The 12,171-nt window shown below is 35.2% G+C and overlaps 5 protein-coding genes and 1 long non-coding RNA gene across 6 annotated transcripts; 5 read left to right on the forward strand and 1 right to left on the reverse strand.

The window, feature by feature from the left end:
• Positions 1–242: 242 nt before the first annotated feature.
• On the reverse strand, positions 243–606 carry AT2G02023 (uncharacterized protein; the record flags this gene model as incomplete). Its single annotated transcript, NM_001161014.2, has 1 exon — positions 243–606. The coding sequence occupies exon 1, from the start codon at positions 552–554 to the stop codon at positions 243–245; it is 312 nt and encodes a 103-aa protein (NP_001154486.1). The 5' UTR covers positions 555–606.
• Positions 607–682: 76 nt separating this feature from the next.
• Positions 683–862, forward strand: AT2G02026 (uncharacterized protein; the record flags this gene model as incomplete). Its single annotated transcript, NM_001124780.1, has 1 exon — positions 683–862. One exon carries the CDS (start codon positions 683–685, stop codon positions 860–862), a length of 180 nt encoding a protein of 59 aa, NP_001118252.1.
• A 248-nt stretch (positions 863–1,110) lies between these two features.
• On the forward strand, positions 1,111–2,605 carry AT2G02030 (F-box family protein; the record flags this gene model as incomplete). The annotated part of the gene is made up of 2 exons (NM_126264.1): positions 1,111–1,181; positions 1,672–2,605. 2 exons carry the CDS (start codon positions 1,111–1,113, stop codon positions 2,603–2,605), a joined length of 1,005 nt encoding a protein of 334 aa, NP_178312.1.
• A 245-nt stretch (positions 2,606–2,850) lies between these two features.
• AT2G04175 lies at positions 2,851–3,378 on the forward strand. Its single transcript, NR_139990.1, has one exon. It is a non-coding gene; the product is annotated as an other RNA (long non-coding RNA).
• A 2,795-nt stretch (positions 3,379–6,173) lies between these two features.
• Positions 6,174–8,717, forward strand: PTR2 (peptide transporter 2). The gene is made up of 4 exons (NM_126265.4): positions 6,174–6,374; positions 6,630–6,947; positions 7,026–7,582; positions 7,658–8,717. The coding sequence occupies exons 1-4, from the start codon at positions 6,318–6,320 to the stop codon at positions 8,481–8,483; spliced, it is 1,758 nt and encodes a 585-aa protein (NP_178313.1). The 5' UTR covers positions 6,174–6,317; the 3' UTR covers positions 8,484–8,717.
• Positions 8,718–8,727: 10 nt separating this feature from the next.
• Positions 8,728–10,834, forward strand: AT2G02050 (NADH-ubiquinone oxidoreductase B18 subunit). Its single transcript, NM_126266.5, has 2 exons — positions 8,728–9,150; positions 10,534–10,834. The coding sequence occupies exon 1, from the start codon at positions 8,800–8,802 to the stop codon at positions 9,109–9,111; it is 312 nt and encodes a 103-aa protein (NP_565280.1). The 5' UTR covers positions 8,728–8,799; the 3' UTR covers positions 9,112–9,150; positions 10,534–10,834.
• The last annotated feature ends 1,337 nt before the right edge of the window (positions 10,835–12,171 follow it).

Below are 12,171 nucleotides of genomic sequence, written 5' to 3' on the forward strand. Positions count from 1 at the left end.
TACAACAACCATTCAAATATAACTATTGAAACAAATAAAGGAAATTGAACACAATTTTGATGAAGAAGTGTAAGTGACCCTGCTTTCGAAACGGAAGCCTTACAGGCAACAAAATAAATCTGTTAAGTCCTCTCATCATACACTCGCAAAAAGCTAACATCTTATAGATGAAACTCCTAAATGCTTTCTGCATTACTTTAATAAAACGAAGAATTTGGTAAGTTGCTCGAAATGGTTCTGAATCATGCTTTTTGAAACGCTCTGCACCGGTTAATGACTATGGATTTTCCTTTTACAAGACTCACTAACGGATTCAATCCATTAGTTTTCATTTTCTCTTGCGCCAATTTGTCAAATCTTCGAAGACATAATATTCCCGGAACCCATATTCGTCGACCGAAGCACCAGTTGTGAGGAAGAGTCGCTACGAGCCTCATTTGATCTTCGGCTAAAACCTCTTGCAACGGTTCACTAGGAAGCGCACCAGAGTCAATCGAAGATTGGCAATGTATTGCCAAATTGACATCGCAATGGGATGTTCCCATCACAGACATAAAAGATGCTTAGCGGATCCGTCGAACAACTTCTCCACACCGGCATCGAAATAGAAATTTACCGTTCCCATGAAGAGAAGGAGGCAAAGAAATCGGCTCCATTGTAATGGAAACCATAAGAAAATTTTATGAAAGAGAGACATGGCAGTTACTATGAAATGATTAAACCGCACCAAGAGAGAAGAGAACAACGCACTGGTCGTATGTTTGATGCAACATACGTTGGTGATGGTGCCCATGATGTTTGCGACAAGATCTGCTTCTTCATGGTGATGATGGTCACAACAAGTTATGTTAATCTTGCTTGACGACGGATCGTGATTTGTTCGAGACAGGCCCGTCTCTGGGGGTGGCAAGGTAGGCAAATGCCTAGGGTTACTAACTAATTTCAAAAAAATTGTTAAGACTAAAAGGCCCCAATATTTCAAAAAAAAAAATTTACTAAGAAATTTTATTTTATTTTGGGTTTTGCCATAGGTCCCATAATGAATTGAGCCGGGAGACTGTTTGGTCAGTTTCGTCACGACAGATTTTGGACAACCCAACCAATGGTGTAATGAGTGGCAAAACCAGTTCTCGCGGCCAACAAGATGAGATATCCGGCGAAAAACATGAACCGACACCAACGTAAGGAGAAGAGAGAGAAAGACGATAATCGCCAAAATAATCACTCACAAATTTGTTTTTATTTTATTTTAGGGGAATTTAGTTAAATTTTGAATTATTATAGTTCTTGGATTCAGAAGTTATTTACGTCAATCTAAGATTTGAGTTAATCTAGGCAAATCTTAGTATTATTTACTATGTAAATGAATTACATTATTCCAATTAGAGATTTGTTCTAACAATTTTGTAGTTATTTTAATCTTAAAAGTTTGAGGCTTTGAGCCATGGATAATAACGGAAAACAATTCTCAAATAAAAAAATAACAAAGAAACATTAAACTATATAGATATATACATCATAATTCACGTTGATTCCAGCCACTCTTTATGACGGTTACAAAGAAAATATGGAAACAGAACTTATAAATTCAGCGCACATTGAATTTCACAAGAGTCAGAAGAAATCGATGGAGAAACTCCTTACGATCAAATAAGTTTCTTTGTCCGCAAGAAAAGAAATCAAACGAAGAAGAAAAGAGTTTGAGAAGATCCATATACCTAACGAAATCGTCGAAGAAATCTTGGTGAGGCTGCCGGTGAAATCGCTCACGAGATTTCAAACTGTGTCAAAACACTGGAGAACTCTGATCACGTCGAAGTATTTCGGAAAAAGACACATGGCTCTTGAGAAAAGCAAAGGATGCAAACTCCTTTTTGTTTGTGATGATTTTGTAGATCGTGCAGAGGACACTCTGTTTTTAAAAACAGTTGCCTTGGAGAAGACGTCAGTTTCTGAGGGAGATGAACAAGCTTTCGAATTCGAAGGATATAAGGGGTTTCTCGATATTTCCGAGAGCTGTGATGGCCTTGTCTGCTTCTACGACACTACAAGAGCAGTGGAAGTAATGAATCCGGCCACAACAATGTTCATAGAACTCCCTCTATCGAGAATCCAACAGCTTTGTATATACAAGCCAAACCCGGAGGTGGAGCTGGAGCCAGTTCAAGATCCAAATCCTGTTCTAGACCCAGTCATGACATGTTCTCAGATTGGAGTTGGGAAAGACAGCGTTAGTGGAAGTTATAAACTAGTATGGATGTATAATACTTCTCCTGCTACTCCTCCTACGTGCGAGGTTTTGGATTTAGATGGAAAAAAATGGAGGTTCGTGAATACTACTTCTCTTGATCATCATCAGATCTTGTGCGATCAGAGGCCGGTGTTTGCAAACGGATCACTCTACTGGCTCACGGGAGATGAGGAAGGATATGCAACAACACAAACCAAACTCATAGTTTTAGATTTACACACAGAGATGTTTCAAGTCATCCAAACACCGCCTTTTATTACCCGTGATGCCTCTGGTGACAAGATTGGTTTATGCAATCTTGATGGTCGTCTCTGTATTTCAGAGTTGAAGAAAGATTGCAAGCAAGAGTTTTGATGGAGAGTTGAAGATAACAACACATGGGAGAGGATCTTCTCGGTTGATTTGGTTTCTACTTCCACTTGGTTTGGTGGTATCACCAAGCAGCCTCTCACACCTTTAACCATCTCCAGGGACACCAATAAAGTCATTCTCTCACTTCGCTGTCAAGATAATCTCGTTGCTCTCGATCTTGATCCAAACTCTTCAGTTTGCCATTTGTATTTTTCTGGTTACTACGGCTTAGTATGTCCTTATTTTCCAACTTTTGTCACTTGCCACTGAAATTTTAGCAAAGTTTGTAGCTCTTTTCTAGACAAAAATTAAAAACTGGCCATTATATTATATGGTCTTTATCCAATAACTTGAATGAAAATCAAATTGTATGACTTAATATATATACTAACTCCGTTAACACAATGCTCGGTAGGATTCTGAAAGAAAGAAACCAAAGAAACACTCACTACTATTAACTCCTTTTAAAGTAAAAACTTTGTCATACCAAATCAAACAGTATGTAGAGTTAACGGAGCATAAAATTTTGACAATATTGTCGTCACACCACTCAGTGTAAAGGCGAATGCTAGTACCAAGAGCAACTCCAACCATAACACACCAAATTAGGTGTTAATGCCATGGAGGCTCTTGTGAGATACACTCACAAAAAGGCTTGATCTCTCTTATCTGGCATTGGGTTAATGCCATGGAGGCTCTTGTGTGTACTTTCAAAATGTTTGGGCCTTTGTGTTGCAAACTGAAATTTATGGCCCTCTGTTTTGGCTTTAGGATATATTTACAACATAATAAATTACACAATTCCAATTAGAGATTTGTTCTTAGTTTTGAGGCTTTTTGACTTAAAATTTGAGCCATGAATAATCTTTCTTCTTTTTTCATCATAGATAATCATAGATAGAGTATAGAAATATTATATTTGATTTTTTTGTGTGTGTTTAAACCTGAATTATATTTGATCTAAGACTAACTATTTCAACTGATTATGAGTCCATCAAGTGAAACTACCTATACCACATACGACATTTATGGTTTTTTTTTTAATCAAACAAAAAAAATTATTGTATATTTTGGTTAAGAGATATGAAGTGAAATCACGTGTGAGTAAGAAGAAAGAGACATGAAATCATATATTAATTAATTATTGTAAATTTTGCACAAAAAAAAGAATTAATTATATATAAATATATATATATATATATATATATATATGTGTGTGGTATCTACATAATTAATTATTCTTCTTGTGATTGTAATATTTTGTAATATTTTTCACTATATGTAAATATGTGTGAGTTATTCGACATTTATGGTTTTATAGTTTCCAAAGGTATCAATATCACTGTTTGGATATTGAAGCTAAAGTAAAGAGAGAACGTAAACGAAAGAGTAGAGAGAAACTAACTCAGTTAACTAATAAAACCAATTGTACAAGTAGATTGATTAATTCAAGAAAACAACTAATTTGTTAACAACTCCGTTTAACAAACTAACAAACTCACAAAACTAAAACTAAAACAAATTTGTTAAATTATTATATATTTTTAACACTTTTATGTCTTTGTAGTATATATTATTGAATTTTCTTGTCAAGTAAAGTTTTTGGATTTGTTTGGATAAAACTGGGAGTTTAGGAAAATAGAGCAAATCAGCAAAATGCATCAAATGAAAAAAGATTGAAGATCACGACCGACCTTGACAATCGTAAGAGTCAGTACATAAGATGTCCAGAACTGATCGGTTACATACTTGTACCGATCATTATAAAAAATGTTTCTTAGTTTAGGATTCCGACTCATTGCATATAAATTCTTAACACTTTGTAATCGTATAGGCAGATTGTTTTGTTTTTTTTTCTGTGATTATCTAGTTTTTCTATATAAAATTTTATAAACAAAATGATCGTTTGAAGAATTAGAGCATATTTGTCATTTGTTATTTTGACTAATCCATCTCCATTCAAATTGTCCAATTATGTTTAGTCAAATGAGTTTGAAAATTTTGCCTAATTTAATCATCCAAATGAGCAAAAGAATAAAGCCACACATTACTTACTAATAATATTAAAGCCCACATTAAAATAATTTCTCACGTAAAAAACAAATACTTACACAAACCTATATAATCTAGACTCTACTTCACTTGTTTGCCCTAAACCATCTATCATCTCTCTTTCAATTCATCTACACCTTATTTTTATATTTCTCAAATACTTTTCGAGAAAATTATATACCCTTTTTAATATACGACGAATGAAATCGCAGGAAGATAATCTTCTACTTGTTCTTCTACTCGAGGGGATAAAAAATTACGGACTTAAGAGATGGGATAAGATACTAGCATCACTTCTTCTATCCCAGCGAAGTATCGCTAAATGTAAAAAAAAATTCTAATCTTTCGTTAAACGAAAGGTAAATTATTTTCTCGAAAAAATTTGTGTATAGAATTAAAGGTTTTCTTTAGTCAATAGCTAATCAATCTTATCATTTATTTTCTACTAGTTTCTTATTTGCACAATACATTTGAGAAAATTATGTTATGTTTTCAAGAGTTTTGGGTTTTTGTAGAGTATTAGATAAAATCAATATTTTCTCTCTTGAGACTAGTTTCTTCTTTGCACCATACATTTGTGTTCTTTTTCATTTTCTCAAAGCTGTTTGTTTTACCGAATTTTCTCTTGGGTTGTGGAGAATATTTTTTTTTTTTAGTTTTTATAACACCTTATCTTATATAAAAACAAAAGAGTTTGTTTTTACAAGGGATGATGGATGATGAATCTATAGATGGTCGTAGTACCACACTCTCTATGGACTCAAGTTGTGGAGAATCTTTTTTTTTTTAGTTTTTATAACACCTTATTTGATATAGAAACAAATGATTTTGTTCTTACAAGAGATGATGGATGATGAATCTATAGATGGTCGTACCACATTCTCTATGCACCCTATGAATCAAGTTGTGGAATCAATCAAAGTTGGCCACATATAGTTATGAAATGATTTTGTGATAAAAACACAAATTAATTTCTATGTGAATCACAAAGAAAATATATATATATATATATAATTCCCATTTGAAGTTTAAGCACAGACCTTAGAAAAATATGTAAACAAAGCCGATGTCTATAGTCCAATAAAAACAAATTTCGCCGGGAAAAGGAATATAAAAAATTTGTCACATTTACCAAAAAATAATAGGAGAGTTTATATAGTTTCAACGTACAATTAATGATCTAGGTTATCGAGTTTTAATTTCCATTTCTCCTAATTTTGCTGACTTGAGCTACATATTATTGAGCATTCTTGTTCTTTCAGGGTTTATAGAGAGATTGGCTGATAATTACTGTTTGTTATCTGAGTCCCCAAACGATTTACTGATATCAACAACGTATTGATGATGTATTGTTTTAGAAACACATATATGTAAAAAAAAAATTCTTGATTAGAGTGATATCAACAACTTGAGACATGGACAGGTAACAGGTTGATCCACAATTCTATCTTTACGTCATAATAATAACAAAAAATTCGTAAAAAGATGAGTTTTGTTAATTACTTCTCTTATTATAATCAAAGTTTTGATTTTTATTTTCCAATAAGTCGCCGGGAAAAGTAAAATAAAAAGCCGTCACGTCTCCGATAAATAATAGAGTATCGTTAGATAGGTAGCTTCAACGTAAGGAATCTAAATTGGTTCAGCTCAAAAAACGAAAACGATGGGTTCCATCGAAGAAGAAGCAAGACCTCTCATCGAAGAAGGTTTAATTTTACAGGTTTGTTCAATTTCAATTAATCACTTAGGTTAGCGAATTTTGATTTTACTCAATTCCAAAATCTTGACTTTAGATTGATCTTATGCATTTTCTTTCTGGGTTTATTGAGATCTTTTCTGGGCAATCACTGTTTTATCTAATTGATGATTCCAATGTTTGAATTTTGCAAGTAGATATAGATCAAAGTTTCGAGCTTTGATACAGTTATAGTTTAGTTAGCTAATCAAAAATGTTTTGTGAATTTGTTTTAAGTAGGAAGTGAAATTGTATGCTGAAGATGGTTCAGTGGACTTTAATGGAAACCCACCATTGAAGGAGAAAACAGGAAACTGGAAAGCTTGTCCTTTTATTCTTGGTAATGAATGTTGTGAGAGGCTAGCTTACTATGGTATTGCTGGGAATTTAATCACTTACCTCACCACTAAGCTTCACCAAGGAAATGTTTCTGCTGCTACAAACGTTACCACATGGCAAGGGACTTGTTATCTCACTCCTCTCATTGGAGCTGTTCTGGCTGATGCTTACTGGGGACGTTACTGGACCATCGCTTGTTTCTCCGGGATTTATTTCATCGTAAGCATTGCTTCTCTGTGTAATGTTTGGTTTGGTTTGTTTGCTCCTGATTACTGATAGGTTTTTGTATTTGTTTAGGGGATGTCTGCGTTAACTCTTTCAGCTTCAGTTCCGGCATTGAAGCCAGCGGAATGTATTGGTGACTTTTGTCCATCTGCAACGCCAGCTCAGTATGCGATGTTCTTTGGTGGGCTTTACCTGATCGCTCTTGGAACTGGAGGTATCAAACCGTGTGTCTCATCCTTCGGTGCCGATCAGTTTGATGACACGGACTCTCGGGAACGAGTTAGAAAAGCTTCGTTCTTTAACTGGTTTTACTTCTCCATCAATATTGGAGCACTTGTGTCATCTAGTCTTCTAGTTTGGATTCAAGAGAATCGCGGGTGGGGTTTAGGGTTTGGGATACCAACAGTGTTCATGGGACTAGCCATTGCAAGTTTCTTCTTTGGCACACCTCTTTATAGGTTTCAGAAACCTGGAGGAAGCCCTATAACTCGGATTTCCCAAGTCGTGGTTGCTTCGTTCCGGAAATCGTCTGTCAAAGTCCCTGAAGACGCCACACTTCTGTATGAAACTCAAGACAAGAACTCTGCTATTGCTGGAAGTAGAAAAATCGAGCATACCGATGATTGCCAGTAAATATCCGCTTCATTGCTTTCCAGTAATGTATAGCTTTACTTGGTTTAACAAGTTATTCTGGTATGATGCAGGTATCTTGACAAAGCCGCTGTTATCTCAGAAGAAGAATCGAAATCCGGAGATTATTCCAACTCGTGGAGACTATGCACGGTTACGCAAGTCGAAGAACTCAAGATTCTGATCCGAATGTTCCCAATCTGGGCTTCTGGTATCATTTTCTCAGCTGTATACGCACAAATGTCCACAATGTTTGTTCAACAAGGCCGAGCCATGAACTGCAAAATTGGATCATTCCAGCTTCCTCCTGCAGCACTCGGGACATTCGACACAGCAAGCGTCATCATCTGGGTGCCGCTCTACGACCGGTTCATCGTTCCCTTAGCAAGAAAGTTCACAGGAGTAGACAAAGGATTCACTGAGATACAAAGAATGGGAATTGGTCTGTTTGTCTCTGTTCTCTGTATGGCAGCTGCAGCTATCGTCGAAATCATCCGTCTCCATATGGCCAACGATCTTGGATTAGTCGAGTCAGGAGCCCCAGTTCCCATATCCGTCTTGTGGCAGATTCCACAGTACTTCATTCTCGGTGCAGCCGAAGTATTCTACTTCATCGGTCAGCTCGAGTTCTTCTACGACCAATCTCCAGATGCAATGAGAAGCTTGTGCAGTGCCTTGGCTCTTTTGACCAATGCACTTGGTAACTACTTGAGCTCGTTGATCCTCACGCTCGTGACTTATTTTACAACAAGAAATGGGCAAGAAGGTTGGATTTCGGATAATCTCAATTCAGGTCATCTCGATTACTTCTTCTGGCTCTTGGCTGGTCTTAGCCTTGTGAACATGGCGGTTTACTTCTTCTCTGCTGCTAGGTATAAGCAAAAGAAAGCTTCGTCGTAGTAATGCTGTTATCTATCTACTTTCATTACATACAAAAGTTTGTTTCTTTCAACTGTAACTGTCTCTGTATCAATAACAACATTGCTGTGTACTTTTCCTTTCAATTTCAAAAGTTTAAGTCGCATTTGCAATATTATAAACAATTCAGGGTTCGAATACTAAATTGAGAGAAATTGTCCATAGGCTTAGTAAATCAAATGGGCTTTTGGCCCATATCAAACGGGCACAAATATGACCCGGAGAAGAAGAATGTTCCGGGTCAATAAAATCGAAGAAGAAGAAGAGAGTATCGTTGTGAGGTTTGGGGATCGCGAAAATGGAGGTTCCAGGTTCATCGAAGAAGATGATCGCAACGCAAGAAGAGATGTCTGCAGCTAAAATAGCACTTGGATCTAGAGATATGTGCGCTCATCTCTTGATTCCGCTCAACAAATGTCGTCAGGCTGAGTTTTACCTTCCATGGAAATGTGAAGACGAGCGTCACGTTTATGAGAAGTGTGAATACGAGCTTGTTATGGAGAGAATGCTTGCGATGAAGAAGATCCGTGAAGAAGAAGCTTTGGCTAAACAGAATAAACTACAAGGAAACGCTGCTGTTCCTCTTATCCCTAAAACTGCTAATGCTTAGGATTCGATTCCTTCTCCAATTTGCCGATTCCAGATTCCGGTTAGTCTATAGTTTTTCGATTTCTTGTGTTTTGGTTGATTTGATTGAATTGGTTTGTTTCTTCTGCTACATGATCAGATCTTCGTGTTCTTCAAATTCCAAATTAGGGTTTCATTGGGAATAAATGAGATTGCTTGTTCAATTAGATGTCTAATGCATTATCTTGGTTTTGAATTGTGAATTCTCTCGTCTTAGCAATTTTGTTGCCTCTGTTGTGAACATTTGACTACAATTGGATTCAATTTCTCTTAGACTGCAATCACAATTGTTCTGTATCAATCATGTTAGAGAAATGTCTGGACTTTGTACTTCTTGTTGTAAAGTATCTCAATGATATCTGAAGTTTGGATAAGGAAAATTCCATCATTGACTGGATTTTCTACAGATTTTGTTTTTTCATGATGTTTCCTTTTCAAAGCTTAATAGATAAGTCTTTAAGTAATCAGTAGCACTAATTTGCTGGAACCTTTAGACTATATAAGGATTTAAGTGTGTTTTACTGATTAACAGGACACAATTCAATTCGTTAGACTATATCTTTTATGTTTGCAAGTTATATGTTCGATGAACTTGTAAATAGTGTCTCAGATATCATGACTAGCAATTGTTACAGTGACTTTGTGTTACAGACCCGTAGAGGATATAAGAGTGTTTCACTGCTTAACAGGACACAATTCAAGTCGTTAGACTATATCTTTTGTGTTTACAACTTCTTTTGCCCGTTCTCTGTTTTAAGATCTTGTAATCTGATATCATGACTAGCAATTGTTACAGTCGCTTTGTGTTACAGACCCTTAAAAAGGATACAAGAGAGTTTCACTGATTAACTAGACCCAAGTCTATTCGTTAGACTATATCTTTTATGTTTGATTTATGATCTCACACTTCTAGGCTTTGAAATTCTTATGATTGATATATATCTTTTGTGAACTTGTAAATTGTGTCTCAGATATTCATGGCTAAGAATTGGTACAGTCACTTTGTGTTACTTATAAATCCGTGAGAAGAATTGTATAATTACAGCACCAACTACATACCTGTGTCTAAACGTTTTCTGCTTTGTTGTTTTGGTATTTTATGTCACAACAGCTACAGAACAAATCTCTTAATGTCTCTCATCTTCTTGTTCTCACTTGCCATTGAGTACTCTTGCATGCTTGTGTGATTCTTTCCTTTTTCATATCGTTCTTATGTGTTTCACTACTTGTTCATTGTATATGCCATTATGATTTGACACCAATGGGTGTTTTCTCTGTTATAAAGATAGACCCCTAAATACTTGGTCTAAGATTCTTCAACATGACAATGATTTTGTTTTCTCCTGATTTGATTGTTTATTCATTCTTCTGAGTCCTAATTCACACTCTGAAAATATTTGGACAGGGATTCTCTGGAACTGTGAAGATGGTGGGGACTCTGCTTTTCAATCTTTTTCTTCTTGCTAGTGATGAAAAATTGTTGCTACATTTTCAGATGTGAATGTTCAAGATTCTCTATCTTTTTTTTTTTTTTGAACTCTTTTTAACTTGGAGTGGTTTCCCAAAAAATAAGATGCAAAACTCATCTTTTTGTTGGTTTTCTATCTTTAATCTGTGAGAAATAAAAAATATATATGAGATCACTGACACATTGCTTATAGAACCAAATCACTTCACTGGAAGAACCATCTAACGAAATTAGTGAAATACTAGAAGTCTAAACGGTAATGGTGATTAGAGGAATCCGACAGAAAATGAGTTGTCATTTATGATAGAATCAAAAGAGGATTATAGATACGAAAAAAAGTATACCACTTTGTAGTTATATATTCCTTGATATGTGGAAGGCATAAAAACATGGAACAAGAATCGTAGAAGTTACGATAGATTGGCTCTCATATTGAGAGTCATATTGATAGGAGGTGGTTGATGTTATCTTTAGGTTGGCCGCGAGCATTTTTGGTAAATCTCATCCGTAGTTGCTTCAGAAAAGAGGACTTGTTGATTCTAGAGATTAGTAGTTTAAAAGGGTTTGTGCCTTTGTTTCTGCTTTTAGTTGTTGGGTTCGACCTCTTTCGATTTAGGTTTACAAATCTCTGTTTTGTGTTTTCATTAATTACGTTTTCCTTCGGCTTTGACTCCGGAAACATTTATGTCGTTCGCCGGTTTTAGTTTTCCTTTTTTGGGGGTTGTATTCTACCTTGGTTGCACAACAAGTTTATCAATAAAATTTCATATGAAAAAAAAAAAAAAAAATTGCAAAAGTTACGCTTTTGAAAGAAAAAGAAAAAAAAAAGGAATAAAAGAGGTTATGCTAAGAAAACATATCAAATCTAATTCCAATCCTTAAGGATGAAAAGTCAAGAGTTGTTTGGTCCTACTTCCAATAATTATGCACTCACACTACTCTAAACCTTTTCACATAACCATGCAATGTCTATATCTATCCATGTGTACATTGTTGTATATTATATTCTCTGTCTTGTAATTTATATATTAGTTGTGTAATTTTTTTGGTGGCCCAACCATTCCCAAATCAAACTTTTAAACAACTCTCTTTCACTTTTGTTTAATGTTATTTTAGGTGTGAAAAGGCTAATTCTTCTCTGTTCTCTCTAGGTGTTTCATGGATTACACCTTTTATATTACTTTAACCATCTTAGAATTTGCCTTGTTCTTGCATGTGCTATGATTGAATTCAATCAATGGGTGATGAGAAAATTGACCCAATAGAATAATAAATTAACATTGATAATCGTCGAATGGTTCGGTGAGATTTGCACATCCAAATTTTCCACACACAAAAAAGAATGTTATGTTTTTTATAGTCCAAAATCCAGTTGGGTTACATTATCTTACATGTATGTACAAAGTTTTATAATATTAATAAAAAAACAAGCAAAGAGAATTATTGAATGTTTTGATTGTGGTAAAAGCCATGAATCATGGACCTCCACAGTCAATTACTCATTCAATTTCTCTTGGAGCTATTTGTCTCTGCCAGACTCATTTAATGTATTATTTTCATTTGCTTCCACTTTCT

This window comes from Arabidopsis thaliana, chromosome 2 (genome assembly GCF_000001735.4).
Source record: "Arabidopsis thaliana chromosome 2, partial sequence".
NCBI lineage: Eukaryota > Viridiplantae > Streptophyta > Magnoliopsida > Brassicales > Brassicaceae > Arabidopsis > Arabidopsis thaliana.